Below are 20100 nucleotides of genomic sequence, written 5' to 3'. Positions count from 1 at the left end.
CTCCTGTGCCATGCCTGAACCATCTCCTGTACCATCTGTGCCATGCCTGAACCATCTCCTGTACCATCTGTGCCATGCCTGAACCATCTCCTGTACCATCTGTGCCATGCCTGTACCATCTGTGCCATGCCTGAACCATCTTCTGTACCATCTGTGCCATGCCTGAACCATCTCCTGTACCATCTGTGCCATGCCTGTACCATCTGTGCCATGCCTGAACCATCTCCTGTACCATCTGTGCCATGCCTGAACCATCTCCTGTACCATCTGTGCCATGCCTGAACCATCTCCTGTACCATCTGTGCCATGCCTGTACCATCTGTGCCATGCCTGAACCATCTCCTCTACCATCTGTGCCATGCCTGAACCATCTTCTGTACCATGCCCACAGCCCTGCATCTCCTGTACCATATCCGCAGCCCCTGCACCATGCCAGCAGCCCCTGGTTTGGGTCTCATGGTGGTCCAGTTGGGTCCAGTAGCTGCTGCATTTCCCACCCTAGGCTTATACTCAAGTCAATACATTTTCCCAGTTTTTTTGTGGTAAAATTAGGTGCCTCGGCTTATATTCAGGTCAGCTTATACTCGAGTATATATGGCATATCATTTTTCGAAATGTTGAAACTGAACGATATTTTTTCTATGATTATTATTATACAGGATTTATATAGCGCCAACAGTTTGCGCAGCGCTTTACAATATGAGGGAAGGCAATACTGTACAATTACAATTCAATACAGAAGGAATTGGAGGGCCCTGCTTGTTAGAGCTTACAATCATATTGCAAATGTCAATATTTTAACTTTTGGCTAAAAAAAAGCAATTTATTATACATCCCATGATTTAACTTTGCTTTTGCAGCTGCCTCCTGGTACAAAGTTTTGCTATCCTGACTTTTTTAGCCTTTATTCCTATGACTTATCCCATCTTTGTTTATCCATTTGTAACCTATTGAGACGTCAATGCACAGACATGCGGCTGACGCCTAGATCTAGTCACCGGGTCCACCTGTATTCCCTCCCTGTCTATCTATGATACAATTCATGGTGTTAGGAAAATCCTCAGCTTCCTGGTTGAGTCACAGTCCTGGGTAACCGGCTTCTGGGCTGTTTCCTGTAAGGTGAGCCGGCTTATCTGATTTCACCTGCTTGGCTGGTAATTCATGTGTTGTAATTACCAGCTGTGTGTCTGTTGTTTGCATTAAAGGAAGAATCGGGGATCTGTTGTCCCTTCACAATAGAGGTAACATTTACACAGGCCGAGCCAATCCCCGCACTATTCATATAACAACAGGTTCCACATTGAATAAGAAAGTCAGTTTCTTATTGTCTAGCGATTGACAGAAATGGGTGAAAAGTGATACTCAAATAATTTACAGTGCCATAAAAGTATTATAATTATTCACAAAATACATGTGTGCTTAAAGCCTTGAATAAATCTTAAATCAGTCTGTGAAAAGACGTGTAGCACTGCACCCGTAAGGACTGCCAGACTTCACACCTGCGGGTCCCCCTGAGTTACCAACAGCAACCTTGACATGACAGTTTCTCTCTTTTTTTCCTCCTTGGCTCGCTCCAATTACTTGTCTAGGGGTATTTGATTGTGTTGTGTTTTATTATAAATTAGGAATAGGAGAAGGAAATAGTGGGATACTCTGAATTAAAGCGGAGATCCACCCAAAAGTGGAACTTCTGCTCTTTTGCTTCCCCCCTCCCCCTTCGGTGCCACATTTTGGCACCTTTCAGGGGGAGGGTGGAACGGGTACCTGTTTTTGACAGGTACCCTTTCTCACTTCCAAGAGACGGCGCCTCGGCACCGTCTCTTGGAAGTTTGGCCCCCTCCTCCTTTTCCCCACCGCCGGGCCAATCCGAATGCCCAGCATGCTTCGCGCATGCGCAGTAGGGACCTGCCTGTGAAGCCGCAAGGCTTCACTGCCAGGTTCCCTTACTGGCAATGGTGGCGGCGGCAGCACCCGGCAGCCGATGGAAACATCGGCTGCAGTGCTGACATCGCTGGACTCCAGGACAGGTAAGTGTCCTAATATTAAAAATCAGCACCTACAGTATGTATAGCTGCTTACTTTTAGTTTTTTCAGGGGGAGGCTGGAAACACACTTTAACTATGCACAATGTTGGAGGACTTCTATCTTCATGTACAGCCAGGCTGTTGATTCACCCTGCCACTAAAGGTGAATTAGAATTAAGTCTCTTTCCTAAGACGACTTGGTGAACTATTGATTATCTTCAGGACACTCTCCTCAGCATCCTCTCTCTCTCTTTACTGCTGTCACCCATCCTCTGACTATCCTACACGTGGGATGGCCTCCCTCAGGTCACACCCCTTGACACAATCCCCTGTACTCAGGATACTGTTTTTCCAGGGTCTCCAGCGTCTCCCCTTCAGTCACCTCTCCTGGACCGAATAGAAAAAATAGTGCAGCGCTAATATTCAAACATGAACAAATACAAACATAATGAGATAAAATTGAGAAAAAAAGATGAGTCCATGCAATGCCCGTGAAGTAAGGGTGAGGAAAGGGGTCCTGAATATAACAGTTGGTGCTCTTAGTGCACTGATATCCACCACCTTCTAAGTTGGCCTCTCACCTTAAAAACACTTGGATTAAGCATGTAATTCCTCTCTCAGAATGACTCCTCGATAATACATCCTCGATAATACATAATAGCATATCAGGGAAGCCCCAATCAGAGAACGCTGTAAGCCTGTGACCACTTCCTGGATCAGCTCAACTCAATCACATGTAATGGGGAAACATAAAGGGCAGACCCATAGTGTAATACTGTTAACTTCTTTATTGAAATAGCATAAAAGACAGCCTCTTACTTTTATGTGGATAAAAGCCAGCGATAAAATGACAGATGATCTTGTCTTGGAGAGTCCTGCTCGGACCTCACCAGACTCCAGATGGCAGCGGGTGACGTCGGTAGCTCCACCTTCCCCCCGTACGCGTGGCGTCTCCCAATGGGCGGAGACTTCTTCAGCGGTTTAACCTCTCCTGGACCTTTGGGTTCAGCTCTTCTCATCCATTCCTCCGGCCCTCAGGACGACCTCCTGCGACCATCTGCCACTTCTACAGAGGAGGAGACAGCCGCCCCCCTCCCTCCAGGACTCTGCTCACCAGCCAAATACCCTGCAGCACATGTGCTCCTGGCTTTTATACAGTATCCCAGAATGCACTGAGGCGACCTGCCCCTGCCAATCACCAGGACTGTATCAAAGCCTGCAGATTCATTCGTCAGGTTTCCTCCCACTCTCCAACATGCCTCCCTATTGGACCAGTGTGAAACACTCTCTAGACTGAATGAATCACATACTGAGCAGACCTCACTAACAGATCCTGCTCTCTGGTAAGCAAAGAGCAATATAGATTTGCCTGCAGCCCCTCTGGGAAGCAGACAGAGCCAAAAACTATACTCTCTCACTATCACCTACCTAGGAGGGTGCTACAGACGTGAAGGTCTTTTAAAAAAAGAAACTATGAATGTGGTTTGTGAACATCCACCACCACCACCACAGGGACCTATAGACAGGCTCTCACCTTCTGATACCACCCAAAAAGGATTTGCTTCCTCTCTCTCAAAACCAGTTACCCGCTCCCACTTCTGGGTAAGATCGCCACAATCTACGCACTTTCCGGCCCCTCTTCCTTTCCCCCCGCTGTCTTCTGGGAGACACGCAGGTCCCAGAAGACAGCAGGACCATTCCGAAAGTGCAGCGCGACTCGCACATACATGCGCAGTAGGAAACATGCTGTGGAGCAGCAAGGCTTCACTTCCTGTTTCCCTTAGTGAAGATGCCGTTGCCTGCACCCAGAGCTAATGGACAGATAGGCTTTGGGTGTCAACAACGCAGGATTCCTTGGCAGGTAAGTGTCCTTATGTTAAAAGTCACCAGCTACAGTATTTGTAGCTGCTGACTTTTAATTTTTTATTTATTACCCAAGGCTGGAACTCTGCTGTGGAACTAAACCCTCCTATGCTTCTCAGCCAAGGAAGCTGCCATCTTGGCTTTTGTTTGATCTGCAACTGCCATGGTGCTGCCTATGTGATCAGTTATGACACCAGTCATTTGATGGTTTGCAAGTTTGGCCGGGGGCACAAGCAAATGTGACAGTTAGCATTCCCAGCATGCCGGAAATGTAACTGTTTTTTGGAAACTGCTAAATCGATGGGTTTGGTTTCTAAACCTTTAACCACAATTGTTCCTTTTCTCCTAATTGGTCAGCTCCAGGATGACGTATCTAACCATAAAAAAAGGAGAAAAAGGATACAAAAGACAAACAAAAGCGCTTCCCATATAAAACGAACAATCCCTTTATTGATGTTAAAACTACGCTTTCAATAAAGACAGTGACAAATGGCAGGATTGCTGCCATTGAGTGGGATGCCGCCTATGGCTTCCAACAGGGTCCGGCTGACAGCCCTACGCGTTACGTCAGTAATGACTCAAACTCTATTCCTTAGGCTCCGTTCACATGTAGGCGTTTTGGGGCGTTTTTGGGGCGTTTTTCTGCTCTAGGATCAGCTCTCAAAACGCCCAACAAGACAAATCCTATTCATTTCAATGGCCCCTGTTCACATCTGAGCGTTTTGAAGCTGTATACAAAACGCCCAACGCTCAAAAAAGTACATGAGCTTCTTTTTGGGCAGATTACAGGCGTTTTCCATTGATCTCTATTCAATCTAAAATCGCGGTAAAAATCGCGGTAAAATCGCCGCAAAAATCGCGGTAAAATCGCGGTAAAAAACGCGCGAAAAACGCTACGCTCAGGTGTGAATGTAGCCTAACATCAGTCTTTTTCAACCAAGGTGTTGACAAAGCAAACAAAGTTTTTAAATTTATTAATAGTTTATAAAATAGAAGTGAAGAGAAAAAATATTTAGCAGGAAAATAACTAAATGGAAGAGAATAACGTTTTTTAATTCTGATTAGAGTAAATTAAGGGTTAAAGGCAAAACAATTTTTTATGTTTAGACAGAGTTCAAAGGGAATAGAATGCCTGTCAGTTTTTATTTCTGTCTGTGTTAGGGAGAGTCACTCACGCTATTTGTCATGGTTACCATTATCGATGAAAGCGAAAGTAAAAAAAAAAAAAAAATCCCAAATTTTGGGTTGTCCCCAGCAATGTAATAGAGGGGAAATCTTCCAATGGGGACACTAGTTTGCAAGGGTTTCCTCCTCACTTCTGATTTGGCTGTGGGACTGGAAGTGAAGGAAATTCTCTGCAATGGGACACAGATTTTTTTTTCCGCCATCTAACGGGTTATAACCCTCACTTGCGCTATCCAAAATGGGCAAAAAAAGCTTTTGCCTATAGTTCTACTTTTAATAAAAAAACTTTTAAACTGACTTTATCTGCAGATTAAAGTTCATCCCTTTCACCAGTAGATGAATAAACAGATATAAAAATAAACAGTGTTCCATTTTATCTTTCTGTTTCAACAGCTAGGCAATGTTGTTGATAAACATTGCATGGCCCTAAGTTCCGGTTCACACTAATACGACTTGTCAGGCGACTTGGTCAGCCTGACAAGTCGCGGTCCTCATGCTCCCACTGTGTAGTACAGGACCGGTTCTAATAGGAGTGACACAAGTCGCTCCGACTTAGAAAAAGGGTCCTGTACTACTTCGGGGCGACCTGGAGGCGACTTGCATTGACATAGATTTTATGAAGTCCGTGCAAGTCGCGCCGAAGTCGCGCTGCACACGACTTCACAGGTCGCCCCCTAAGTCGGAGCGACCTAGTGTGAACCGGCACTTACTCAGCTGGTCCAATCAGGTCCGCCTATCAGTTTTCGGATTGGTCAATTCACCCCTATAGACAGGCGGGTGCAAATGAACTTGTGCCTGTTTACACCCACCTACCTCTGGGTCTGACCCGGTCCGCTGAAAGAAAATGGAAGGGGATCTGTCGTCCTCTGATTAGGCAGATTGGAGGGTAGTCAGGTGTAAATGGGCGGGAGGAGTTTGTTTATTCCTAGCCGCCCATAGAGCAGAGTGGGCTGTGTCCGTGTCCACTCCGCAGAAGCTGAGCAGACATAGATGTGTCATCTTCCTGCTTCGGTCAGCAGGGAGGGGACCTCTTAGCTGTCTCTCCCCCCCCCCCCCCCGCTAATCGGAATGGGATCCGACCCGTGTGTAAGGGGCCTAAGACTACACAAAGTCACTCTACATTCATAACTTTAAAACCTGTACTTATTGAAATGGTTCTGTAATTCCCATTTTAAGTGTTTCTTTTCTTCCAACTCAGACAGGGACACCTACAGACCGTCATTTTACTGATAAAGTACGGAGCTGACCCCAGTCTGATCGATGGCGAAGGCTACAGCTCCATTCACCTGGCCGTCCTTTTCCAGCATATACCCATCATCGCCTACCTGATTGCAAGGGGGCTGGTATGTATCCAGGACTAGGACGCATTTCTGTCATTGTCCTTTCACTTAAATACAGAAGAGAAGAATGTGTTGGTGTCGGAAAATGCTGAATTTTTATATCCTTAAATTGATATAAAATAAACTGTTATCACTTGTTACAGTGCATTCCACGTTTATAGGCCACATACACAATGTATTGTCTGTGACCCCCCCCCCCCCACATACACACTGTATTGTCTGTGACCCCCCCCCCCCCCCCACATGCACACTGTATTGTCTGTGACCCCCCCCCCCACATACACACTGTATTGTCTGTGACCCCCCCCCCACATACACACTGTATTGTCTGTGACCCCCCCCCCCTCCACATACACACTGTATTGTCTGTGACCCCCCCCCCCCACATACACACTGTATTGTCTGTGACCCCCCCCCCCCACATACACACTGTATTGTCTGTGACCCCGCCCCCCCCCACATACACACTGTATTGTCTGTGACCCCGCCCCCCCCCCCACATACACACTGTATTGTCTGTGACCCCCCCCCCCCACACACATACACACTGTATTGTCTGTGACCCCCCCCCCCCCACACATACACACTGTATTGTCTGTGACCCCCCCCCCCCCCCACATACACACTGTTTTGTCTGTGACCCCCCCCCTTTTTTCTTACAGGAGTTTAGCAGCAGAAAAACGCGGTAAAAAGACACATTTTTTTCATGCTCACTTATGCTCCTTAACCACTTCTGGACCGGAAGATTTTGCCCCTTCATGACCAGGTCATATTTTGCAATTCGGCACTGCGTTATTTTAACGTACAATTGCGCGGTCGTGCGACGCTGTACCCAAATAAAATTGATTTCCTTTTTTTCCCACAAATAGAGCTTTCTTTTGGTGGTATTTGATCACCTCTGCGATTTTTTTTTTTTTTTTTTTTTTTTTTTTTTTTTTTTTTTTATTTATTTTTTTTAACACTATAAACACAAAAAAAGCGACAATTCTGAAAAAAAAACAATATTTTTCACATTCTGCTATATAACATTCTCAAAAAAAAATTTTTTTTAACATTTTACGCCAATTTGTTTTCTGCTACATATTTTTGGTAAAAGAAAAATCGCAATAAGCGTATTTTTATTGGTTTGCACAAAAGTTATCGCGTCTACTAACTACGGGAAAGATTTATGTCATTTTTATTTTTTTACTAGTAATGGCAGCGATCTGCAATTTTTAGCAGCACTGCGACATTGCGGCGGACAGATCGGACCCCCTAACTGACATTTTTGACACTTTTGGGGGGATCAGTGACATTACTACAATAATCAGTGCAAAACATATGCACTGTTACTGTAATAATGACACTGGCAGGGAAGGGGTTAACATTGTGGGTGATCAAGGGGTTAAATTTAAGCCTAGGGGAGTGATTCTAACTGTGGGGGGGCGTGGCTTGTGAAATGATCATAGAGACATGTGATCCTTTATAGAAGGATCACAGGGGCTCTGTGATCATTCCTGAGAGAAGGGTCAGATGTGTTTACAACAGCAGACCATTCTCCTCTCTCAGCGGGGAGCGATCGCGGTTGTCAGGCAGCAATCGGAGCCACCTGCCCCATGCATCGGAGTCCCCGCTGCCTAGCTGCAGGCGCATGACAGACGTAGGTCTACGTCATTTCGCGCAGGAGAGCCGCACTGCCACAGTAAATTGGCGGCGGGCGGTCGGGAACCGGTTAACCGCTTGCTGACTGCCAGCAGTACATATACTGCAGCAGGTCGGCTCTGTCTCGCAAAACAACATACCTGTACGTCGCTTCACGAGGCCGTGAGTGGGGGCAAGTGACGATTCGCCACAGGGAAAGCGGATCTGCGGGTCCGGCGGCCGCGATTGCCGCCGGGAACCCGTGATCACTCCCAGAATGACGGTCTGCTGTTGTAAACACAGCAGACCGCTGTTCTGTCAGCAAAGAACACGGTGCTCCTGTGTTCCTACTATTTAGGAACACAGGTCTCTGTGTTCATGCAGCAAGCCCATCCCCCACATGGTTAAAAAGCACCCCTTAATTGGGGTACACACTATAAGAAAATCGGGCGAACGATTGTCATATTTTCCTTGTTGTTTCACAGCAAATCGGAACCGATGAACGAAAATTCTTAAGAAAATTCAGGCTTATTTTTGGATCTTTATTGTTTCTGATCATGCGCAGTCTTTCTTTTCTAAATTTTTTTTATGTACAAAAATCGTACTAAAACGGTACACATTATGCGAAAATTGTTCGGTTTTTTTCCCCGTACCAGAAAAATTTTGGAGTTTGTCCCTTTCAGAAAGTTCGTACGAAAATTCTGAATCGTCTGTAGAAAGTTCTGTACACACTATACGAAAATCGTACCAAAATTCTTTGGACGAAAATGTTCGCCCAGTTTTTATATAATGTGTACGAGCCTTTAGGGAACAACTTAACCCTTTGATGGCCCCTGATGTTAAACCCTTCCGTGCCAGAGTCATTAGTACAGTGACAGTGCATTTTTTATTATCACTGTATTAATGGCACTGGTGCCCTAAAAGTATCCATAGCGTAAGTTAAGCCCTGTACACACGCACAGATTGTTGGCCAACTGATCGGCCTACTTTTGTCCAGTGTTGTTTGTTGGTTGAAATGTGCTCTAGACTTGCACTGGACTTTTGTTGGCCAACAAAAACCAACTTCAGAAGTGATTTCATGTGATGGTTGAGCATGCCCAGTCTTGCTTTGTCTGCCGAAATCTGTACTGACTGAGGAACAATTCGGCCGTTCTTTGTTGGCCAACAAAAATTTTATAGCATGCACACCAGATTTTTTCGGCCGAAAATTCGCAGTTGGTTGTCGGAAGCATCATACTAACAAGCCTACAATCAGCAGATCGGACGTTGGCCAACAATTTACGGCGAACAATCTGTGCGTGTGTACGGGGCTTTAGTGTCTGATTTGTCCGCCGCAATGTCACAGTCCCGCTAAAAATCGCTGATCGCCACCAGTACTAGTAAATAGAAAAAACATAAAATTCCATAAAACTATCCCAGTTTGTAGACGCGATAACTTTTTTGCACAAACCAATCAATATACACTAATGGCACTTTTCCACTGCAAGTACCGGCTCGTACCAGGTCGGCTCTACTCGGCCCTGCTTGGCCTGGTTTGCTTTTCCACTGCTGGTACTGCATGGTACGGTGTCGGAACGGTTCGGTACGGTACGGTATAGGTTTGCTTTTCCACTAAAGTAGTACTAAGTTAAGTGGGTGGGATAACAACGGGGTGGGTGGGATTCTCTGACCAATCAGTGGCTAGTAGTGACTGCATGCAAAGGATTGTGGGATATGGTACCAGTTTGGTACCTGTTGGAACCACAATCGAGTAGGTACTGTTTTTCAGGGCCGTACCGTTCGGTTCCATGCAGTGGAAAAGTAAACCTATACCGTACCGTACCGAACCGTTCCGACCCTATACCATGCGGTACCAGCAGTGGAAAAGCACAAAAGCAGGCCGAACCGGTACGGTTCCATGCAGTGGAAAAGCGCCATTATTGGGGTTATTTTTTACCAAAAATATGTAGCAGAATACATATTGATTAAATGACAAAAATGAAATGAAAAAAATAAAAAAATGTTATTGGGTATGTTTTTAGCATAAAGTAAATATAGTATATAAAAAATATTGTGGTTTTTTTTTTTTTTTTTTTCCGGGTTTTTTTGTTTATAGCGCAAAATCTAAAAACCGCAGGGGTGATCAAATACCACCAAAAGAAAGCTCTATTTGTGGGGAAAAAAGGACATCAATTTCATTTGGGTACAGCGTTGCATGATGGTGCAATTGTCAGTTAAAATAACGCAGTGCCGAATCGCAAAAATGTCCTGGTCATAAAGGGGGGGGGGGGTAAACCTTCCAGGGCTGAAGTGGTTAATTTTACAATTTCATTAGTGTGTTGATCAGGGAGCAGGGATGAACAAGGGAAGGAAAATCTAAAAACTTCTGCTTTAACAGGGACTAAAGTGGGGTACACACTAGCAGAAAATCTGCCGAAAATTTGTATGGTTTCCGGCTAGTGTGTACACAACTTTCAGCAGCCGATGCCGACATTTTCAATGAAAAAAAATGGAGGGACAAACACCAAAATTTTTATCGTCCGTCCCCAGACGACCAATTTTCGTTTTAATGTGTATGCAGTACGTCCGTGAAAAATCCGATGCGAAAGACCACGCATGCTCTGAAGTTGCTGACGACCCCGGGAGTCTAGGAACAAATGTGCCAAAAAAAAGAAAAAGCAGACGAGAAATTTTGTGAATATTTATGCACTGTCAACTAAAAACGGTTATGACCGCTGAGCATGAGAGAGAAAAATCGGAGGATATTTCGTCCGATTTTCGTCAAGTGTGTACGGGCCTAAACCCCCCCCCCCCCCCCCAACATTTCTAGATGGGGTAACCTCACTGACCAATAGAAATGTACAGAAGACAAGAGGGGACAGCCAAACTTCAACACCAGGAAGTAAAAAAAGCATTGCTCTTCCTTTGGTTGTAATGGCGCTTGTAGGTGTTATTTTTATTTTTTTTAAAGGCAAACTGTAGATGTTACTGATACTTTAGGTGCCTGTGTTCTAAAATTTCCTCGGACCCATGAAAAAATCGGACCTCGTCACTTCGGTGGTCCTACGTCATGTAACAGCTGATGGAGTCTCAAGTGCGCGTGCGCATGCGCACAAGACATTATCTTGGTTTGGTAAAATTATAACACATAGCGGGCAGTTGACTGAGAGGAGGCGGGGCTGAGGTGGGACGGAAGACACCGCCACGTCATCTGCAGAGCTGAATAGAGGAATCGGGACAGAGGCGCGGCCGTGTAATACATGCAAGGGCTAAGCCCCTGTTCACACTGGGGCGACGCTACTTCGCACCGCGACCTCCGAGGTCGCGGTGCGAGCAGCGCGCCGCGACCTCGGAGTGGCCGCCACGGACTTCATAACATTGAAGTCTATGGCGGTCGCCTCCTGGTCGCCCCAAAGAAGCTCCGGACCCTTTTTCTGAGTCGGAGCGACTTGTGTCGCTCCTATCAGAACGGGTCCGCAGCTTCCCTATGGGAGGCGACCTGCGGCGACCTGTGAGGCGACCAGGTCGCCTCACATGTCGCCCCAGTGTGAACGGGGGCTTAAGCGACTCCTTCTGTTTTATTATCTTTAGTAATTATCGTATTATTTATCCTTAGGATTTAATAACATTTAGTATTTCTATAATACAAAATAAGAAATACTAAATGTAATGAAATCCTAAGGATAAATAATACGATAATTACTAAAGATAATAAAACAGAAGGAGTCGCTTATCCTTAGGATTTAATAACATTTAGTATTTCTATAATACAAAATAAGAAATACTAAATGTAATGAAATCCTAAGGATAAATAATACGATAATTACTAAAGATAATAAAACAGAAGGAGTCGCTTAAGCCCTTGCATGTATTACACGGCCGCGCCTCTGTCCCGCCTCCTCTATTCAGCTCTGCAGATGTGCCTCCGTCCCTGTAATGTTTCAGTGAAGCGGCGGTGTCCTCCGTCGCACCTCAGCCCCGCCTCATCTCAATCAGCTGTCCGCTCTCTGTTATAATTTTGGCAAAGCTCAAAAAATTTCTTCTGCGCATGCGCACGGACGACTCCATCAGCTGTTTTGTGACACTCTGTCCACCGGAAGTGACGAGGTCCGATTTTTTTTCACGGGTCCGACAAAATTTTACAACACCTGCACTGTATATGTGACAGCAGTTTCTTTATTTTACTACAGTCACAAAGTTGCTCTTTTAATAAAATATTAATCCTCAAATATGTCAAAATTGCCACTGATTTTCCTCATTGGTTATCTGATTCTTTTTGTCTCTAGAACGTTGATTCTTCTGACATGAACGGAATGACCCCACTCATGCTGTCTGCACAGAAAATTATTGGGTAATGAAAAACACATTTTATTGGCTCATATAGAGCAAGGTAAAGGTAAACTATAATGGTTTGGGTCAATTTTTTTTTTTTTTTTAACAGTTTTCTGTATGTGATGTATACACTGATCAGCTATAACATTATGACCACCCACCATCTAAGATTGAGTATGTTTCTATTCTGCCACCAAAACAGTGCTGACCCATCAAGGCACGAGCTCAACTAGGGCAACTAAACTGATTAGGGGACTGGAGGAACTTAACTATGAAGAGCGGCTGCAATCGCTCGATTTATTCTCCCTGGAGAAGAGACGCCTGAGGGGGGACATGATAGCAATTTATAAATATCTCAATGGGGATCTCAGCTTAGAAAAAAAGCTATTTAGTTGTAGGGATTGCATGAGGACAAGAGGGCATACAATGCGATTAGAGGAGAAGTGTTTTAACCTCAGGCAACGTGGGGGGTTCTTTACTGTTAGAGCTACAAAATTGTGGGTTTCTGCGGGAAGTATGGTGGCTTTCAAAAGACTCTTAGACGTACATCTCAAGGATCAGAACATTCAGGGGTATGTGAGATGATTACGGCCACACACACCTACACAGGTTGAACTGGATGGACTATTGTCTTTATTCAACCTCACCTACTATGTAACTAGACCTCTGAAGGTATGCTGTGGTATCTGGCTTCAAGCCGGCAGTAGTAAATCCCTTAACCACTTTACCACCGGAGGATTTTGCTGTCTTCCGTCCAGGCCACTTTTTGCGATTCGGCGCTGTGTGACTTTAACTGACAATTGCGCGGTCGTGCGACGCCGTACCCAAACGAAATTTACGTCCTTTTTTTCCCACAAACAGAGCTTTCTTTTGGTGGTATTTGATCACCTGTGCGATTTTTACTTTTTGCGCTATAAACAAAAAAAGAGCGTTTATTTTGAAAAAATAACAATATTTTTCACATTTTTTTATATGAAATTCCCCCCAAAAAAATGTAAAAATCAAATTTTTTTAAAATTTTTGGCCAATTTGTTTTCTGCTACCTATGTTTAGTAAAAAAAATCACAATAAGCGTATTTTGATTGGTTTGCGCAAAAGTTATTGCGTTTACTAACTAAGGGAAAGATTTTTGTCATTTTTGGTGTTTTTTTATTTAACGCGTAATGGCGGTGATCTGCGATTTTTTTTTTTTGCGGGACTGCGACATTGCGGCGGACAGATCGGACCCTTGACTGACATTTTTGACACTTTTGGGGGTACCAGTGACATTACTGCAGTAATCAGTGCTATATATATGCACTGTTACTGTAAAAATGACACTGGCAGGGAAGGGGTTAATTTTATTGGAGAGGGAGGGGTTAATGTATGCCTGGTGCTTACTGACGTGTGGGGGGGGGAGGTGACTGTGTGACAGAAGGACAGATCCAGGGTTCAGCTATGCTGAACACTCCGATCTGTCAGTCCCTGTCACTATGGAGATCCGCCCGCTGTGTTTACACACAGCGGGCGGATCTCCAGACTCGATCCCCGACGATGTGAATGTGAATGAACACAGCGGGAGCGAGCCTCCGGCGGCGCGCGAGCGCCGCCCACAAGGGGCGGAGTCCAGCGACGTAGGTCTACATCGCTGGACGGGATCGCGGCACTTTGCCGCAGTAGCCTCCATGTGAGCGGAGGTAAAGTGGTTAAAAGATATCATATAACATGTTAGGAAAGAAAGATTTTTTTTTTTTTCCCCTTGTGGTCGGACTTTAGAGGCACTCATATAAATCACCAAAGTAATTATAGAAAAAATTAAATTTTATTTAAACCAAAATTTGCCAAAAAATGAAAATATTAAAATATGCAAACAGTACAATCCATAGTATACATAGTGTAAATGTTTGTCGGCTTAGCGAAAGATACCTAATGCATTTCGAAGTCAGAGAACTTGTGTGCTTGAGTACTTGAAGTGCTCTTTAACCCTTTAATTTTATGTCTAAATGTACATACCCATGTATTGTATAATATTGAATGAACACATGCACTAATTGTAATCTATATGGTTTGATCATAGAAGTCTAGCTACAGATGTAAGATTTTACCCCCGAGGAAGAAGTTCTCTGACTTCGAAATGCATTGGGTATCTTTCGCTGTCTAAGCGGGCAAACCTTTGCACTATGTATACTATGGAATGTACTGTTTGCATATTTTAATATTTTCATTTTTTGTCAAATTTTGGTTTAAATAACATTTTTTTTCTTTAATTACTTTGGTGATTTAAATGAGTGCCTCTAAAGTCCCACTACAAGGGGAAAAAAATCTTTCTTTCCTAGAAATTAAGGGATGTGGCCCCTCTATCAGAGTCTTCGCTGAGAGCAACTTGTCTATTTCATAACATGTTATACCCATATTCAAGGTGTAACATGTTATGTAAGGACCGGTCCCTTCCCCGATCCTCTGCTCTGACAGCACCCCTCACTTGCTGTCAAGATTTAAAAAAAAAAAAAAAAACAGCCCCACCCTGCTTCGTCACCCATTCATAGTGCTCTGTGGATGGAAAACTGCAATTCCCGACAGCCTTAGTGGCTGTTGGATTGTAGTTCTCAGTGAACTACTACAGCGCTTTGAACAATGTGGTAGTTCATTGATTTTACCTGTCAGCGTGTATTGGCTTCCACGTACGAGGCACAAGCAAGCTCCCATCGACGAGCCTTGCCTCTCCACCTCCCATCGACGAGCCTTGCCTCTCCACCTCCCATCGACGAGCCTTGCCTCTCCACCTCCCATCGACGAGCCTTGCCTCTCCACCTCCCATCGACGAGCCTTGCCTCTCCACCTCCCATCGACGAGCCTTGCCTCTCCACCTCCCATCGACGAGCCTTTGCTGCCCATGACCCTGACCCTATCATGGTTTTCCTTCCTTGGAACACTTTTGGTGGGTCTTGACCACTGCAGACCAGGAACATCCCACAAAGCTGCAGTTTTGGAGTTGCTCTGACCCTGTCCTCCAGACATTATAATTTGGCCTTTGTCGAAGTTGCTCAAATCCTTACATGCCCTTTTTTTTTTTTTTTTTTCTGCTCTTAACACATCAACTTTAAGGACAACCTGTTCACTTGCTGCCTAATATATACCACCTGCTTTCAGGTGCCATTGTAATAAGATAATCAATGTTAGTCAGCGGTTATAAGGTTATAGTTGATTGGTGTATATGGGTAATTGTGTGTGTGTGTGTGTGTGTGTATCAAACAATATACTTTCTAGATCTAAAATGTATATTGGCGTGACACTCGGCCATCATTCGTTTGTATTGAAGCCAAAAATAAAAGAATAAAGATCAGACTGTACAGGCCAAACCAGGAGTCTTAAAAAAAAAAAAAAAAAAAGAAAAAACGAAAAAACAATTAATTTATTATTGTACATAATTAATTAAAAAGCAAAAAATTAATAAGAACGTTAATATATGGTGCTTGATAGATTAAAGTGATTGTAAAGTCTAATTTTTAATAAAAAAAATAATCTACTTACCTGCTCTGTTGCAGTGAATTTGCACAGAGCACCCCAGATCCTCCTCTTCTCGGGTTCCTCTTTGCAGTTCCTGGCCCCTCCCTTCAGTCGATTGGCCCCACAGCAAGCAGCTTGCTATGGGATCACCTGACCTGAGCTGCTGCTTTGTCTGTCCATTCAGACACGGGGCTACCGTTCGGCCCTGCCCCCTCTCTCTCCTGATTGGCTGGCTGGCTTACTTTGACAACCAATTGGCGCCGCTGCTGTGTCTCAGCCAATCAGGAGGGAGAGTCCCGGACGGCCGAGGGACTCGTGGACATCGCTAAACAGAGATCAGGTTCAGGTAAGTATTGGGGTGCAGGAGAGGCTGCTACACCCAGAATGTTTTTTTATCTTCATGCATAGAATGCATGAAGATAAAAAACCTTCTGACTTTTAAACTCCTTTAACTGTACATGAAACCATAATATTCCTCTTGCTCGATGCAACCAATAATGAGAGATCCTCGAGTCAACGCGTTTCACCAAAATTATGCTTCATGAGGGCACATGAGTATAGTACAGTGATCCTCCCCGCATAGCATATGGCCTCCCGGGTGAGTACCGGAGCAGGGAGGATAAGGTCACGACCTCAAAATAACAGATCTAGTTTGTATATTTCTGAAGCCAACAGTTGTCAAAAGGTTTCAGATGTAAACACAGCTGATTATCCATGTCCACCCAGGCTCTAGATTGGGTGAAGGGAGTGGAGTCCCATGTAACTCTGACCACAGAGAGCTTCTGCTGCATATAGGATGTCCAAAATAAGAGGATCTTGTATATATCAGCTTTACTTTAATATAGGAAAGGGGAAAAGGAGCCTGCGATCATCATCCCTCCAACATAATGTCAAACGATCGTTCCAGTGCCTGCATGTCTCTGTGCAGAGAGCCACTGTACAGTCCAATCTTTTTTCTTTTGTTTTTGGCTTTAATACTTTCTAGATTAATTACTCCTGTAGTTAAATAAAACAATCACGGGAGGCCTGTGTGGATGAGGCCTAAGGCGCATGCATTGCATTATGGGGGAATGTTATGCGGTGGGACAGTACAGTGCCTATAGTTTTTTATTATTTATTTTGTTTAGATTGGAGCCCACCGGTTTTCTGTTAAAGATGAATCCATCCCTCAATCTAGCAGACAAAGTCCACCAGAACACAGCGCTTCACTGGGCCGTCTCATCCGGCAACGTAAATGCTGCGGATCTCCTCCTGGAGGCTGGCGCGAGTATCGATGTTGTAAATGCCAAGGTGATCATGTTTACCATGAGACTGAAAAAGTGTCAGTGCTGAAAGCTAGTTTTTTTTATATTTCTTCCTGTATTTTCACTTTCATTATTCTTTTTAACCCCTACACTATCACCATATTGAGAAAAAAAGGACAAAGCAGTGGACATCTGTTTCTGGAGTGCCGTTTTTATAAACGTAGTTCCAGAAATAGTCCTCCACCGCCATGTGTACCCCATTGATGTTGGTGAACAGAGCGTCTCTGTACCTCCCAAGATTGCTGGGATTGGTCATTGAGAGACCAATACAGAAACAAAGATCTGTAATATTACATTTTTTATCCCTGGGTTTATTTATCTTTTAATATTGTTCTATATTCTATTGTTATATTATTGTTATTGTGATATAGCTGTGATTTTCAGTACTGGGGACAACTCTTATTTCTTGTTGTGCTGTCAAAGGGACAGGAAATTAAGAGAAATCAACCTAACGGACAGTGGTATACAGAGTTTACGGACAGTGGTATACAGAGTTTACGGACAGTGGTATACAGAGTTTACGGACAGTGGTATACAGGCAGTCCCCAGGTTACAAACATCCGACTTACAAATGACTCCTACTTACAAACAGGGGAAGACAACAGGAAGAAGGGATCGACCAATATTGTTTTTTTGCTGCCAATACCGATATTTTTGCCATTGCATATTGGTATCGGCCAATATGGGCCGATATTTTGAACATTTAAAAGTTTTGCAAAATAAACACAATTTTTTAGACACAAATCCGTTACTGAACCCTTTGGTGGGTGGCTGGCTGGCACCCTGTGGTGGGTGGCTGGCACCTTTTGGTGGGTTGGTGGCTGGCTGGCACCCTGTGGTGGGTGGGTGGGTGGCTGGCTGGCACCCTGTGGTGGGTGGCTGGCTGGCACCCAATGGTGGGTGGCTGGCTAGCACCCTATGGTGGGTGGCTGGCTGGCTAGCACCCTATGGTGGGTGGCTGGCTGGCTGGCACCCTATGGTGGGTGGGTGGCTGGCTGGTTGGCACCCTTTGGTGGGTGGCTGGCTTGCACCCTATGGTGGGTGGCTGGCACCCTTTGGTGGGTGGCTGGCTGGCTGGCACCCTTTGGTGGGTGGCCGGCTGGCTGGTATAGGGCCTGTGGGTGGCTGGTACAAGCCTGTGTGTGTGTGTGGCTGGTTGGCACCGGGCAGCTGTTGGTGGGTGTATGTATGTGGCGGCTGTTTTAAACACACTGTGTGCACTGTACACTCACTGTCCCGAGACTCCCCGACTCCAGATAAGGCTGAGGGAGGCGGCCTAAGAAGGCAGAAGCTGTCCAAGTGCGCGGAGGCGCGTGACACAACATACGCAATTACGTCACGACCATATCGGCAATAGCGGTAACCTCCAGGGCCGATTCCAATATATTGGGGAAAGTGCATATCGGCCTTGACGATAATCGGTCGATCCCTAACAGGAAGTGAGGAGAAATCTGCCCCAGGAAGGGAAATTCACTCCTGTAAGAGTTCTCATGGGAAAAAGGTGTCTCCACTGAAGCTTTATCACAACCCAAAATTTTCAAAATCCAGTTGTCGTCATAGGGACAGAAAGTGAGGTGAAATCTTCTTAATAGGGGTACAGACAGCAAAACAAATGGTACAGGGGTGTTAACCCTTCCCTATGCTATCCAAAAAACTTAAAAATTATTATTTTGGCTGGTGCTACGCTTAAAACCTGTTCCGACTTACAACCAAATTTGACTTAAGAACAAACCTACAGACGCTATCTTGTTTGCAACCCGGGGACTACTTGTAAATGTAACAGAAGTATTTATTCTTCCTAAATTTATCCAATGCTACGAATAAAGGTTTTGGCTGGTGTTGGATTTTACACTACTGTTTATGTTCATCTTTAGTTTATTTTCCTTTTTCTTTAGGGAGAAACTCCCCTTGATATTGCTCGAGAAACCAGGAATCGACTCCTCATCCATATTCTGGCAGGCGAGGCCAATGCCAGGACAAACAGAAACTTCAGAATACTAAAGGTTCTGCAGAAGTATGAGGTGAGGCTATCGGTGTATTCCATTCTGATATAAATGACTATCATGTGTTCTACATCTGTATGCGATTTCTGAACATTTGGAGGGTAAGGCTTCATCATTGAAAGTGTGTGAAGAACATATTGTTCCTAATACCTATGGCAATCAGTCAGTGCTTGCTTTCAATAATTGGGGACCATATAGGGGACTTAAATGGTTGTAAATGCTGAAGGTCTTTACGTTAACCACTTGCCGACTGCCGCACGACTATTTACGTCGGCAGTCAGCCCCTCACAGGCAGAGCGACGTAGTACTACGTCGCTAGCCTGTGAGGGTCTAGGGAGCGCGCGCGCACCCCCGCGTGGTCACGGACCCCCCCGCGCGTGTGACCGGCGGACCCGATGTCCGCCGGTCACTCGGCGATCGTCGGTGCAGAGGGAGAAAGGCAGGCGGCTGATGTAAACAAGCCGCCTGTCATTCTCCCCTGTGTAGGAATGGTGATCATACGGTTCTACTATGTAGGACCGTTGATCACTGTTCCTACACCTCAAGCCACAGCCAATCACAGTTAGAATCACGCCCCTAGGGACACACATAACCCCTCCCTCTCGAAGTTAACCCCTTCACTGCCAGTGTAATTTTACAGTAACCGTGCATATGTATAGCACTGATTACTGTAGTAATGTCACTGGTAACCCCAAAAGTGTCAAAAATGTCAGTCAAGGGTCTGATCTGTCTGATGCAATGTCGCAGTCCCGCAAAAAAAAACGCAGATCGCCTCCATTGCGCAAACCAATCAAAATACGCTTATTGGGATTTTTTTTTTTTTTTTTTATACCAAACATATGTAGCATAAAACAAATTGGCCGAAAATGTTAAAAAATGTAGATTTTTACATTGGAATTTCATATAAAAAAATGTGAAAAATATTGTTATTTTTGCAAAATTGACGCTCTTTTATTGTTTATAG

At 44.7% G+C, this 20100-nt stretch overlaps 1 protein-coding gene across 1 annotated transcript in view; it reads left to right on the top strand.

Moving 5' to 3' along the window:
- ZDHHC13 (zDHHC palmitoyltransferase 13) overlaps nucleotides 1–20100 on the top strand; it is a 67251-nt gene that overhangs the window by 16296 nt on the left and 30855 nt on the right. The window contains exons 5-8 of the mRNA XM_082270829.1: nucleotides 6271–6415; nucleotides 12298–12362; nucleotides 16957–17119; nucleotides 19029–19154. Of these exons, the coding sequence (XP_082126955.1) occupies nucleotides 6271–6415; nucleotides 12298–12362; nucleotides 16957–17119; nucleotides 19029–19154 (499 nt within the window). The remainder of the gene's footprint in view (nucleotides 1–6270; nucleotides 6416–12297; nucleotides 12363–16956; nucleotides 17120–19028; nucleotides 19155–20100) is intronic.

The sequence above is a fragment of the Pelophylax lessonae genome (genome assembly GCF_965119305.1).
Source record: "Pelophylax lessonae genome assembly, chromosome: 10".
NCBI classification, from domain to species: domain Eukaryota; kingdom Metazoa; phylum Chordata; class Amphibia; order Anura; family Ranidae; genus Pelophylax; species Pelophylax lessonae.
This window is presented reverse-complemented; position numbering and strand designations above follow the sequence as displayed.